At 41.2% G+C, this 13,234-nt stretch overlaps 1 protein-coding gene across 1 annotated transcript in view; it reads right to left on the reverse strand.

The window, feature by feature from the left end:
• Positions 1-6,356, reverse strand: part of LOC131496465 (ankyrin repeat domain-containing protein 26-like) — a 97,763-nt gene extending 91,407 nt beyond the window's left edge. The window contains exons 1-2 of the mRNA XM_058702024.1: positions 6,283-6,356; positions 3,280-3,352 (exon numbers count right to left, since the gene is read on the reverse strand). Coding sequence (XP_058558007.1) covers positions 3,280-3,352; positions 6,283-6,329 — 120 coding nt within the window. The 5' untranslated portion in view covers positions 6,330-6,356. The remainder of the gene's footprint in view (positions 1-3,279; positions 3,353-6,282) is intronic.
• Positions 6,357-13,234: the final 6,878 nt, after the last annotated feature.

The raw sequence follows: 13,234 nt of genomic DNA on the forward strand, positions 1-13,234 counted from the left end.
ACCCCAGGACACCTCCAGATTCAAAGTGACGGTGTGGGGAACAACCTATCATGCTACTAGAAGTCAAAAGAAAGCTGGAGTCATCATACTTCCACCAGACAGACTAGATTTTAAACCAAAGACGGTAGTAACAGATTCAGAAGGGCGTTTTATCATAATTAAGGGGTCTATCCATCAAGAGGACCTAACAATTGCAAACGTTTATGCCCCCAAAGTGAAACGCCCACATATATGAATCGATGAATCACAAACATGAATAAATGTATACATACAAATACCATGATTGTAGACGACTTTAAGACTCCACGCATGGCAATAGGCGGATCGTCAAGGCAGAATATCAGTAAGGAAACACAGATCCTATATGTCACTGGACCAGATGTATTCAGATATACATACATATATATTGGCCTTAAGATATACATTTACATACACTGATATCAACACCGATATATTGAGATCTTTTCATCAAACAGCAGTAGAATGCACATTCTTCTTTTTTTTTTTTAATTTTTTTTTCAACGTTTTTTATTTATTTTTGGGACAGAGAGAGACAGAGCATGAACGGGGGAGGGGCAGAGAGAGAGGGAGACACAGAATCGGAAACAGGCTCCAGGCTCCGAGCCATCAGCCCAGAGCCTGACGCGGGGCTCGAACTCACGGACCGCGAGATCGTGACCTGGCTGAAGTCGGACGCTTAACCGACTGCGCCATCCAGGCGCCCCAGAATGCACATTCTTCTTAAGTGCACATAGAACATTCTCCAGTATAAGTGACATCCTGGGTCACAAAACAGCCCTCCACAAATATAAAAGGACTGAGATCGTACCTTGCATATTTTCAGATCACAACAACGAGCACTTGCTCATTCTTTCTCTCTCGCCCTCCCTTTCCAAGAGAAATACAAACATTACAAAAACATTTAGCTCACCTCCTTTCAAGAAAGAGAAGAAAAGAATAAACCTTGTGGGGCAATGAGTCATGGATGAAAACCACACACAGAGAGAATTCCATAACCAATATGTTGACAACGGAGTTGACAGAAAGTGATGTACTAAGAGAACAGACACTAAAGAAATGTTTTCTGCAAGGAAATATTAGGGTAGGGGTAAACCATTAAAAAAGAGCATGGTGGGGGGGGGACACGTCGGTGGCTCAGTCAGTTCAGCTTCCAACTTCAGCTCATGAGTCATGATCTCACGGTTTGTGGGTGTGAGACCTTCATTGAGCTCTGTGTTGACAGCTCGGAGCCTGGAGCCGGCTTTGGATTCTGTGTCTCCCTCTGTCTCTGCCCCTACCCCACTTGCTCTCTCTCTCTCTCTCTCTCTCCCCAATATAAATAAACTTTTAAAAAATAAAAATTACAGGGGCGCCTGGGTGGCGCAGTCGGTTAAGCGTCCGACTTCAGCCAGGTCACGATCTCGCGGTCCGTGAGTTCGAGCCCCGCGTCAGGCTCTGGGCTGATGGCTCGGAGCCTGGAGCCTGTTTCCGATTCTGTGTCTCCCTCTCTCTCTGCCCCTCCCCCGTTCATGCTCTGTCTCTCTCTGTCCCAAAAAATAAAAAATAAAAAAAAAAACGTTGAAAAAAAAAATAAAAATTACATTAAAAAGTATGGGGGGATAAGAGGAAAAAAGGAAACAATAGAAGACACGACCAATAAATCAAGCATGAGCTTAAGACAAGGAAGAAAAGGAGAAATGTGAGTAAAATAAGGTAAGTGGAAACAACATGCATTTTTCAGCAGGTACATAAGTAGGATTGGGAATATACTATGAACAATAGTCTCTTTGAAAGCTTTTCAAGGTATATATATATATAATCTATACGTAAAACAGAGGCTTTGATTCACAGTATATCCCTAATAATACAGACTTTTATCACTCTACAGTTATCTGGTTATAAATACTGTAATATTTAAGTTCTGTCACTATAAAATAAATTGTTCAATTACTGGCATCTATTGCTTCCTAAAAGCTATAAATTATTACTAGACTAACGAAAAAACAGAAAAAGAAAGGTTTCTAACACATCAACTGTCACTATGGAGAAAGAATTGGGAATGAGAATTCTAGAAAGAAATGTGAACCTTCAAAAGATGTATGTAATGGGACACAGATGGGGTTAAAAAAAAACAAAGGCTGAGGAATTTTTATTTGCAATTCTAAGCTCACAAAGGGGGGATACTAAAAATATACGGTAATCTTCTTTCGTATGTAACTCCTGATTTCCTCAATAGAATTCATTTGCGTTTATACGTATGAAACACCAAAACGGAATATAAACTGACCTTACTTTTTAAATTCACATATTTAATTGTGCCATATCATGCGTATTTCATTACTTTTCAAATTCCATTCTATGGAATTCCATTTCCCTACTCCTTTATTCACATTCAACAACTATGACATTGCTTCTTACAAGCAAGACTTCATTCTAGGAGCTCCAGGAGTCAAACAAGTGTGTTTCCTAACCTCCAGTAGCTTATAATGATTTAGGGGCTTTGAAATGAATATTTAACTAAATATCAGATGTCTGAAACTTAAATTTTAGAATCTGACACAACGATTAGGAGGAGATATTTTTAAAAGCTAGAATATCAAAGATTTCTGAAATTAGAAATTTGACAACTTGGCTAAGAGCCTCTGCTCATAGAGCTACTCTTCTCAGCAAAATACGTATTCTTCAAGGAGATGCACAATTTTAACTTACTCTTCATGGAGTTATTTCAAAAATACAAGGAAACACCTTTGTAAGGTAAATGTTGAGAAATAATGTAAACATCTAAGTTTTTACATTTTCTAATATTATTTTAGTCTAAATGTAGAACAAAGGATACAGACAAAGGAAAATCCTGTATCTCTCTCTCAAAATAAAAATTGCCCGGGGCAGGGGCAACCTACAATAGATAATTAGATCCAATAAGATTTCATTAGGCTTCAGTATTATCAGTCATGTTAGTATCACAGTAAGAATCCTTATCCTTAACCAAATGTCATATTTCCTCCATTATGGGAAAGCTTTTCCCAATATAATTTGACGGTCATTATATATTTTCCAGCCCATTCTTTTCTCAGCCTCCACCTCTAGGAATTACCAAAGTAAAACAAAACAAAACAAAAAATTCAACGTGTCATGTATCTGTCAAGGGGTTTGTTCTTGCTAAATTTCCATTACACACATAAAATGATGATGCACAGGCTACTCTTAAATTTTCCGAGTAAATAAGGGAGAAAACTAAATTCAGAGCAGGAAAGTGAGTTTCACAGGAGGGTACTTTACCTTGGTACCGAAATCTAAGTCTTGGCTAGCTGATGTAGGCCATGAATCATCAGGACCAGGTTTGTCAGAAAGCCTTTAGAGCAAAAATATACAACAAAAACATGTTAATTTATTTAAAAACAAAATTTTCAAAAATTATGGGAAAGGTCAGCTATCTGTTTATTCAACGAAGTTTCTTGTTATAATTAGAAGTTGGCCTCTGTTTTTTCTACTAAGTTTTATTTTAATTCCAGTAATAGTAACATCCAGTATTATATTAGTTTAAGTTGTACAATACAGCGATTCATCAACTCCATACTCACCCCGTGCTCATCATGACAAGGACACTCACTCCATCATCCCCATCACATCCTTCACCCCGCCCACCACTCACCTCCTCTCTGGGAACCATCTGTTTGTTCTCGGCAGTTAAGAGCCTGTTTCTTGGTTTGTGCCCCCCTTTTTTCTCCCTTTGCTCATTCGCTGTTTCTTAAGTGCTACATGAGTAAAATCATATGGTATTTGTCTTTCCCTGACTTTGCTTAACTTACTACTCTCAGGCTCCATCCAGGTGATTTCAAAAGGCAAGATTTCATCGTTTTATGGTTGAGTAATATTCCAGTGTGTGTGTGTGTGTGTGTGTGTGTATGGATATACATATACACACACGCACATACATATAGGACTTCTTTTTCGTTCACTCATTTGTCAATGGACCCTTGTGCTGGCTATTGGAAATAATGCTGCAATAAACACAGGGGTGCGTGTGTCCCGTGGAATTCGTGTTTTTGTATTCTCTTGGGTAGTATCCAGTAGTGCAATTACTGGATCATAGGAGAGTTCTGTTTTTAATTTTTTGAGGAACCTCCATACTGTTTTCCACAGGGGCCGCACCCATTTGCATTTCCACCAACGGTGCAAGAGGTTTCCTTTGTCTCCACATCCTTGCAAACACTTGCTTCTTGTGGCTTGGAGTGTAGCCATTCTGACAGGTGTGACGTGGTATCTCGTTGTAGTTTGGGGAGCATCTTTTCATGTGTCTGTTGACCATCTGTATGTTGTCTTTGGAAAAGTGTCTGGTGATGTCTACTGCTCATTTGTAAACTGGGCTTTTTTGGAGGGGGGTGATGTTGACATGTATCATTTTTTTAGACATTGTGGATACTAACCCTTTACTGGATTTGCAAAACATTTCCAAATTTGTTCTCCCATTCCAGAGGTTGCCTTTCAGTTTTGACGGTTTCCTTCCCTGTGCAAAAGCTTCGTAGGTTGGTATAGTCCCCATACTTTATTCTTGCTTTATTTCCCTTGGCTCAAGAGGCATAACTAGTAAAATGTGGCTACAGCCAAAGTCAGAGAAATGACGGCCTGCGCTCTATTCAAGGATTTTTTATGGTTTCAGGTCTCACACTTAGGTCTTTAATTCATTTTGAGTTTATTTGTGTGTATGGTAAAGAAATTGGTCCAGGTTCATTCTTTGGCATGTGACCTGTCCAGTTTTCCCAACACCATTTGGTGAAGAGACTGCCTTTTCCCCGCTGGATAGTCTTTCCTGTTTGTGGAAGATTAACTGACCATGCACTTGTGGATTTATTTCTAGGTTTTCGGTTCTATTCCATTGAGCTATGTGGCTATTTTGTACGCCAGTACCCACCATACTGTTAGGATTACTACAGCTTTGGAATAAAATTGAAAGCTGAGATTGCGATACCTCCAGTTTTCCTCTTTTGCAATATTGCTTTGGCCATTCAAGGTCTTTTGTGGTTCTATACAATGTATAGGATTGTTTGTCTAGCTCTGTGGCAAATGCTGTTGGTATGTTGACAGGGATTGCATTACATCTGTAGATTGCTTTTGGGAAAAATATGTATTCTTCCCATCTATGAGCATTGGATATCTTTCTCATTCTTTCCGTCACCTTCAATTTCTTTCATCTGTGTTTTACGGTTTCCAGAGTACAGGTCTTTCAAAATTTGCACCCTGTTTTAAGAAAGCTTCCAGTTCTCTATTTTGCCTCCACCTCTCCTAACCTGTGAAATCTCCAGGAAAGACCCAGTCTGAGTTTCCATAACCAAGGGTGACAGGCAGGGAATTCTCTGAAATGGTTGAAAATTAAATCTATAAACGTTACCACAATGACTTCTCACCTCACATCTGTCAGATTGGCTCAGTTTCACCACACAGGAAACAACAAGGGTTGCTCAGGGTGTGGAGAAAAAACAACCCTTGCGCACTGGTCGAGATGTAAATTGGTATCGCCACAGTGAAAGCCAGTACGGAGGGGCTTCAACAAATTAAAAATACAAATACCATAGGATCCAGTAATTCCACTACTGGGTATTTCGTTACCCAAGGGAAATGGAATGCTAATTTGAAAAGATATAGGCACCCCTATCTTTATTATAGCATTATTTACAATAGACAAGATATGGAAGCAACCCAATTGTCCATCAATACATGAACAGACCACGTACAGACACACCCATACACACACACACACACTGGAATATTACACAGCTATAAAACAGAATGAGATCTTGCCATCTGCAACATCATGGATATACCTAGACGGTATGAGGCTAAGTGAAATAAGTCAGAGAAAGACAAATCCTATGATTTCACTTCTATGTAGAATCTAAAAAAGGGAACAAATGAGCAAATAGAGAAAAAGCAGAAACAGACCCATAAATGCAGAGAATTGGCTGTTGCCAGAAGAGAGGGCTGGTGGGGGGTTGGACAAAGTGGGTGAAGGGGAGAGGGAAGTTCAGGATTCCAGTTATAGAATGAATAAATCACAAGGCTCAAAGGTACAGCATAGGGAATCTAGTCAGTGGTATCGTAATAGCATCGTACATTAACAGATGGGAGCTACGCTTATGGCGAGCATCGTGGAACATCCAGAGTTGTTGCATCACATATTACATTGTGTGTCACGTAGACCTCCGTTTAAGTAAATATACCAAAGTTAATGTTTCTATGATATGAGTGGAAGTACTAACTAGAGATTAAAAGACAAAAACTTACCAAGGCCAACTCTTTTCCTCCACTGGTCTTGCCTTATTTAGGTCCATAATAACTAGCAAGACACTCCAAGCCTTCAGGGGCATTCAGCTACCCAAGGAGAGAGACTGCGAACAAAATGGTCCTGGTAGTTGTGCCTCTATTTCTCTATATGCTGCCTGAATATTTTCTTCCCGATGAGCTCCCACTCCTACATCACTCTTCGACACGGTTCAGTGGCATTCTCCAACCTTTCAATCTTTAGCCTATGAAGGCACACACTCCTACAACAAGGATGGGCTCAAATGACCGAGGGTAGGAGCCATGTCCTGCTCCTGGAAAACAAGCTAATTGGGAGTCTCAGTCATCCGCACAGTCACCTCAACATAGGCATGTTATCACCTATCCAGATGAAGCTCCCTTACTGGTTTGACAAGTCAGTCCTACCCCTGCCCAGCCCTACAGGTACATGGGAAAGGCATCACAGATTTAGGAAAAGAGGTGGAGTGAGGAGACAGCTTGCCTTGGGCCATACATCTCTGTTGTTCAGAATCTCCACCACCCACCCCCAATTCCTTGAGAGGATCTAAGCCATCCTCCCTAAGTTGGGGTGGAAGTCGATGATATCATACTTCTATTTGCTGTAAACAGACTCTTCCCAGCAGCGCAAATGATTTTTAATCTCTCTCATCAGAAAATCTGAGGTATGCTCACACCTTCAATGAAACCAACACACACAGGAGCAGAAACCTGGTCAGGACCCTCTTGAACTCTCTATTTGAATATGCCTTTCTAAACAACTCCCCGAATCCTGGGTCCTTCATTTCTGTCATTTACCTATATCTCACTGGGCAAAAACCCCCATATTCTGACATCTCTTCTAAAACTCTTATTCCCACCTAACTCAGTGTTGTTCTTCTTGAAACCCGGTCTCCTCTGCTAATTCGATGCTTACCCTCCTTCACTGTATTCATTAGACCCACTCCCCAGCTTTCTATTATTTAAATTTTGCCTGCAAGGTGAAGAAAAAAAAACGAAGAGAAGAAAGAAAGAAAGAAAGAAAGAAAGAAAGAAAGAAAGAAAGAAAGAAAGAAAGAAAGAAAGAAAAGAACCCAAATTGAAATCTCATTTCTGTCACTTATCATATCCAAATAGGTCACTTCAATCTCTTTTGAGTTTCAAATTCTCCATGGAAACAACCATTGGTCAAGGAGGTTAAATGTAGGTTGACATACCAGAGGGTATTTTGATGAATCAATCTCTGAGGTTCCTTAAATCATGAGATTCTAAGTGCTTTTGCTTTGACCTCTGGAAAAATGGAGAGTCCTTCGCTGGCAGAAGTGGAAAAATGAATGGAAAAAAAAAAGGAATACCAAGAAAATCAGAGAGAAAGTAAAAAGGCAAAAACACAGTACAGAAAAGTCATGGGAAAAACATCTCCAAAAAAAATAAAAGCTTCCTAGAACTAGTCAAGGGTACTAGCCCAAAGGGAAACCAGACTGGGAACTTAGGCAACAGAGAATCATATAGCAATATCCTCGAAAGAGAGGCTGAATTTAATTAACATAACATGGCCTACAACTAGATATCCTTCCCTTACAGAAAAATGATTTGTCTCAGAAGAGGAGATATCACCATATCTAAGGCGCTGCCTGAAGAGACCTTGCTTATTATGTGAAAGCTGTGACACCATGGCCACAGCTGACATCCACCCTAAAATCTCTGATGGCAAAAACATGGCAGTAGTTACCACTGCACTAATTATTTTGTTAGCACTAGTAGTCAAATATATAAGGGCAAATGCTTGGACTAACCTGGGTTCTTAAGAAAACCCTAAATTAGAGTTCCGACACCATTACCTTTGACATTCTGAGTTGATCTGCCCTAGGATCCGGATCTTCATCTCAGTGCTGCTGAGGAACCAAGGAATGGATGTGGAAGCTTCACGGGCTGATGGGCAAAGCCCCTCAGCTACCCATTAACTACGGAATCATGGGGCGAGTAATCAACTTCCCTAAACCACACTTGCCAAAGAAATAAAAAGTAGGCTACAATAACACAGCTACTTTGCAAAGCTATGCAATGACTATACAACTGAACGGATGTGACGCATAGGATATAGTGTCTAGTCCAGGGTAGAACACTCAACAACTGCTTTTGTTCTCTGCATTCCCTTAAGAAACACATCATTTTCAGTTCATTCATTTCCTTTCCTTTTCCTTTTCGTTTCATTTCATTCCTTTATACTTTCAGAGTGAGTGCACACAGAAAGAGGGAAAGATATCCCACGGAGCCTGTCCGCGCAAAACCCGACGTGGGGCTTGAACTCACAAACCTGAGGTGAAATCAAGAGTCACACCCTTAACCGACTGAGCCACCCAGGTGCCCCAACAAATGTCATTTTTACAAATCCATACAAATCCTACCTGGTTATAGAGTCTTCCTCAGCATTCTTATCTGTTCCTAAAGAAGAAAGCAAAATACATGTTAAATCAACAGAATTCCCCAGCCTTCAGTAGAGACTGTTCAGTTTTAGGATGAAACACCCCCTCACAAAGTGGGCTCTATAGCTATTGTCCTTTGCAGCATGTCCAAACCACAGCAAACAGACTCTCCCTGGCCTTATTTCCAATGACAAAGTAAGAAGGAAAGATTGCCATTCCAGTTAGGTAAAGTTCTAACCTCTTGAGACTGTCTCTTTCCATTGCTAGAGAGTCTATCTCCACCCACCGCACATCACAGAGGAGGATGCTCCCAATGTGAGTGCTATGTAGTGGTTCATGATGTCATTTTTCTCAACCCTCCCCATTAGGTGACACACATCTAGAGCAATCATGCTTTTTTTCATGGAAGGCATAGGTCATCAGATCCTCTCCTGATGAGCAACAAAACAAAACAAAGGGCAAAGAATGTCTTGAATGCCTACCTTCAATTACCAGGGAATTTTAACTTTCTAAACATTCAAAGATATCCACTGTATGATTCTAACTATATGACACTCTGGAAAGAGCAAGGCTATGGAGGTAAGGGTTGGGGTGAATGGAGGGATAAAGGGGCACAGCACAGAGGACTTTTAAGACAGTGAAACTCTTTCACACGATACCACAAAGGTGGATTCACATCATTACACATTTGTTAAAACTCACAGAATGTGTAACACCAAGGATGACCACTAATGCAAATTAGAGATTTTGCCTGAAAATGATGAGTTAGTGTCCATATAAAATGCACGACTGTTCTCAGGGTGCCTGGGTGGCTCAGTTGGTTCAGCATCCAAGTCTGGATCTGAGCTCAGGTCATGATCTCACAGTTCATGGGATCAAGGCCTGCATCAGGCTCTGTGCTGACACCACAGGATTCTTTCTCCCCTCTCCCTCTGCCCTTTTGCTGCTCACACACATGCATGCTCTCTCACTCAAAACTAAACCAAGGAACTGAAAAAAATATACTACGAAAAATGGACCACTGTCGTGCAAGATGTTGACAACAGGGGAGGCTAGGTGTGTACGGGGGTATGGTATATGGAGACTCTCTGTACTTTCTATCATATTTTGCTGTGAACTTAAAACTTGTGTAAAAAGTAAGGCTTATTAAATGTATAGAACAACACCAACAACAAGACATGGTATCCACTGAAGCTACTCTTAGCATATATTAATGCATGATACAGTCACCTTGAAAATGAAGATAGAGATCAAAGTAACACAGTAGGGGGACTGTCTCCCATATGGAAGTATATGAAAATACATAAAGCAAAATGCAAAAATACAAAAGTTATTTGTATACTTAGGCAAGAAAACATTTGATATGATCAAATATCTTATAACTATAAACAGGGATTCAGCATATAGGAATCAAACCTGAGTTTTCCATATAATTACGAGATTTCATTCTAATTTTAAATCAAAAATCATTATGTTGATCATATCTAAGAATCCTAATGAAAGCTTAGCCACATAAAAAAAGATTATAATGAACTAATATTGCCCTAGTAATTTTTGTGCAAATACCTACCTCATATGGATGATGAAACTGAAACCAGTACCATGGTAACCATCATATTACTTGCTAGTAAAATAAAATCTTAAGACAGCACCAAAAATTAAGTCAGGGCTATAATTCCTATGCAGAACAGGTTTCATCCAGCGGGCCAAAGATGGCTACCCTCCGAACATCCTACTTGAATGACTGGCCCTTGGTGGTTCCCTGGGATCTTGGATCTCAGGAGGGTTCCCACCATTCCCTAGCTGGTTAAGAGTCACTCACTCTGCCTAAGTGCTGGTACAATCAATGGGCTTCAGGCCGTACACTTGATTTCCTTCTGGAAACCTGGAATTTGGGGACATGTAAGGAGAAGATGCCTATGTGATTAGCATTTGATGAAACCTCGGGCACTGAGTATCCATAAGCCTCGTACTGGCAGACAACATTTCACTTGTGCTGCCCCAATTGCATGCTGGAGGAATTCACATCCTGCTAACTCCATAGAGAAAGGGTTCCTGGAAGCCTGCGCTTGGTCTCCTCTGGCCTTCACCCCATGCACCTTTCCTCTGTGGTGATTGGCCTTTCAGCCTGTCCCCGTACCAAACCACAGGCACAAGTACAAGTATATGCTGAGTCCTGTGAGCTCTTCTAGTCAATAATCAAATCTGGGTGTCGTTAGGGTGCTTCCAACACAACTGTGTTATATGAAATTTTTATTATTTGGGTTGATGTCTTACACGTGGTTACAGTCAGAAGGTTATGTCACAGAATACTTTTCCCGGAAACTCTTTTTCTTGGGATTTGTTGAAAATTCCTACATTCCTATATACCCATTTGAATAAAGGTTTCAAAGGAATAGATGAAATCATGTCAGAAAGTGTGAAACAAGCAACAATCCTATTTTACTCAGAAAAAAAACAAAAGAGAATCCTGGTGGTTGCCACTATGTTCTACCATATACAAGTTCCTCTCAAATATGAAAAATCAGTTAATCTTCTCCCACTAACTAGGTCTTAGTTCATTTTTTCTGGCAGATAGGAATCAAGAGAAGTAACAGGGATTGTTCTAGAAAAAAACAGAACTATCAGACCCAGTATAATAACATACTACTGATTATAGTGTTTTGCTTGTTTGTTTCTTTTCCTTAATTTCTTAGAAAATTAAAATATAGTTCACCTATTAAAGGCAGTTATTGCCAAAATAATCAGAAGTCATAATTACTGTGTCCTCATTCCTGCTGCTCTCCTCTGTTCATCTGATAAAGTTCTACTCATTCTTCACGTCCAATTTAAATGCCTGCACACCACCTGGAAACCTCTGAATCTTCTGAGAGTTCTCTCTCACCCCCTAACTTTTGATATACAGGAATCACAAATTCATATTAACTATACTGTTTCGGTCTCTGCTTTATCTTTCCCCTGCCAGTGCCGTAGTCAAACATGAGTTCTTAACTGATAATTTTCGCAGGGAAAAAAAAAGCCACCAAATATTATTGGTATTTCTTAAATGATTAAAAAAAGTTAACCAAAACAAATGAGAAAGACACAAGGCCCAGAAACAAAAATTAACGGAGTAAATTGAACCCCCTGACGTTTTCAATCTACACAGCTGAAAGTTTCATAATGGACTAATACTAGGCTAAGAAAACAGGAGCTTCCTCTGCCTCCCAGTCTCTATATGTGGTTTCCTATAAGCGATCCTCCATATGAGGCTTCAGCAAACTACCGCCACAGGCCAAATCCAACCTGCCATCTGGTTCTGTAAACAGTGTTTTCTTGGGGCATAGTCCCATGTCTTCACTTACATATTGCTATGGCTGCTTTCACACTACAAGGGCAGAGCTGAGAGACCACATCACCTAAAATATTCACTGGCTCTTTAGGAAAAAGGCTTGGTGATCTGTATTTTATGCATCAACCAGAGTGTCCTAACTCAAATCTAATCTTATTAGTCTTCTGCTTCAAATTCTCCAAAATCCCTGCATCAAATACTGCTGGCTCCCTCCTTCTAAGAGCCATTCCGTATTCTTCATTCTTGCTGGAGAATCACAACTTTATTTGGATATTTATTGTCTCCATACACAGAGAAGGTGGCCTCACCCTGGCTTCAAAAAGAGAAAGGATTAGGGGCGCCTGGGTGGCTCAGTCGGTTAAGCGGCCGACTTTGGCTCAGGTCATGATCTCGCGGTCTGTGAGTTCCAGCCCCGCGTCGGGCTCTGTGCTGACAGCTCACAGCCTGGAGCCTGCTTGGGATTCTGTGTCTCCCTCTCTCTCTGACCCTCCCCCATTCATGCTCTCTCTCTGTCTCAAAAATACATACACGTTAAAAAAAAAAAAAGAAGAAGAAACGCTATAATGTACAGTCAGCCCTGGATCTGATTCTTTCAACAACGCAGGACGCGCCACACCTAGAGACCTACACGCAGACACATATGCCCGAGCTTTCTGCGCAGGGAGGGGCAGCAACCGGTCCGGCTTCAAGGCTGTCCTTTGGTGGCTGTCTGCCACCAGGCGGGGAGGGGCTTCTTGGTGCTCAGTCCTGACACCAGAGGCGGACACCCTCAACACACATCCACAGGCGCAGAAATGAGGCCAGCCCCCAAGGGCTGCGGGCACTTGTGGTCTCAGGCTGAGGACTCAGGATACAGGGCTGGGGCAGCTCAGCAGTGGCGGGGTCCCAGGATGTGAAGTCACGTAAGGAAGGCAACAGACTCACACACAATCACACGTACACAGTCACGGCCTCTCCCATGTACACAGAGACTCATGCATCACACAGATGCACCTCATACTCGCGGAAACACATAAACACACAGACCCGTGTACACGCAATAAGAAGATGTACTTGGATATCTCCAGACCGATGCACAGACATTCTCAGAGGCACACACTCACAGCCACATGTCCTCGCCCACACAGGCGTGTGCATGCTTTACACACACGCACACACACGGTCCAAGCATCTAAATGCTTCCCAGGAACCAACCACTATG

This window comes from Neofelis nebulosa, chromosome 15, assembly GCF_028018385.1.
Source record: "Neofelis nebulosa isolate mNeoNeb1 chromosome 15, mNeoNeb1.pri, whole genome shotgun sequence".
Classification (NCBI taxonomy): Eukaryota; Metazoa; Chordata; class Mammalia; order Carnivora; family Felidae; genus Neofelis; species Neofelis nebulosa.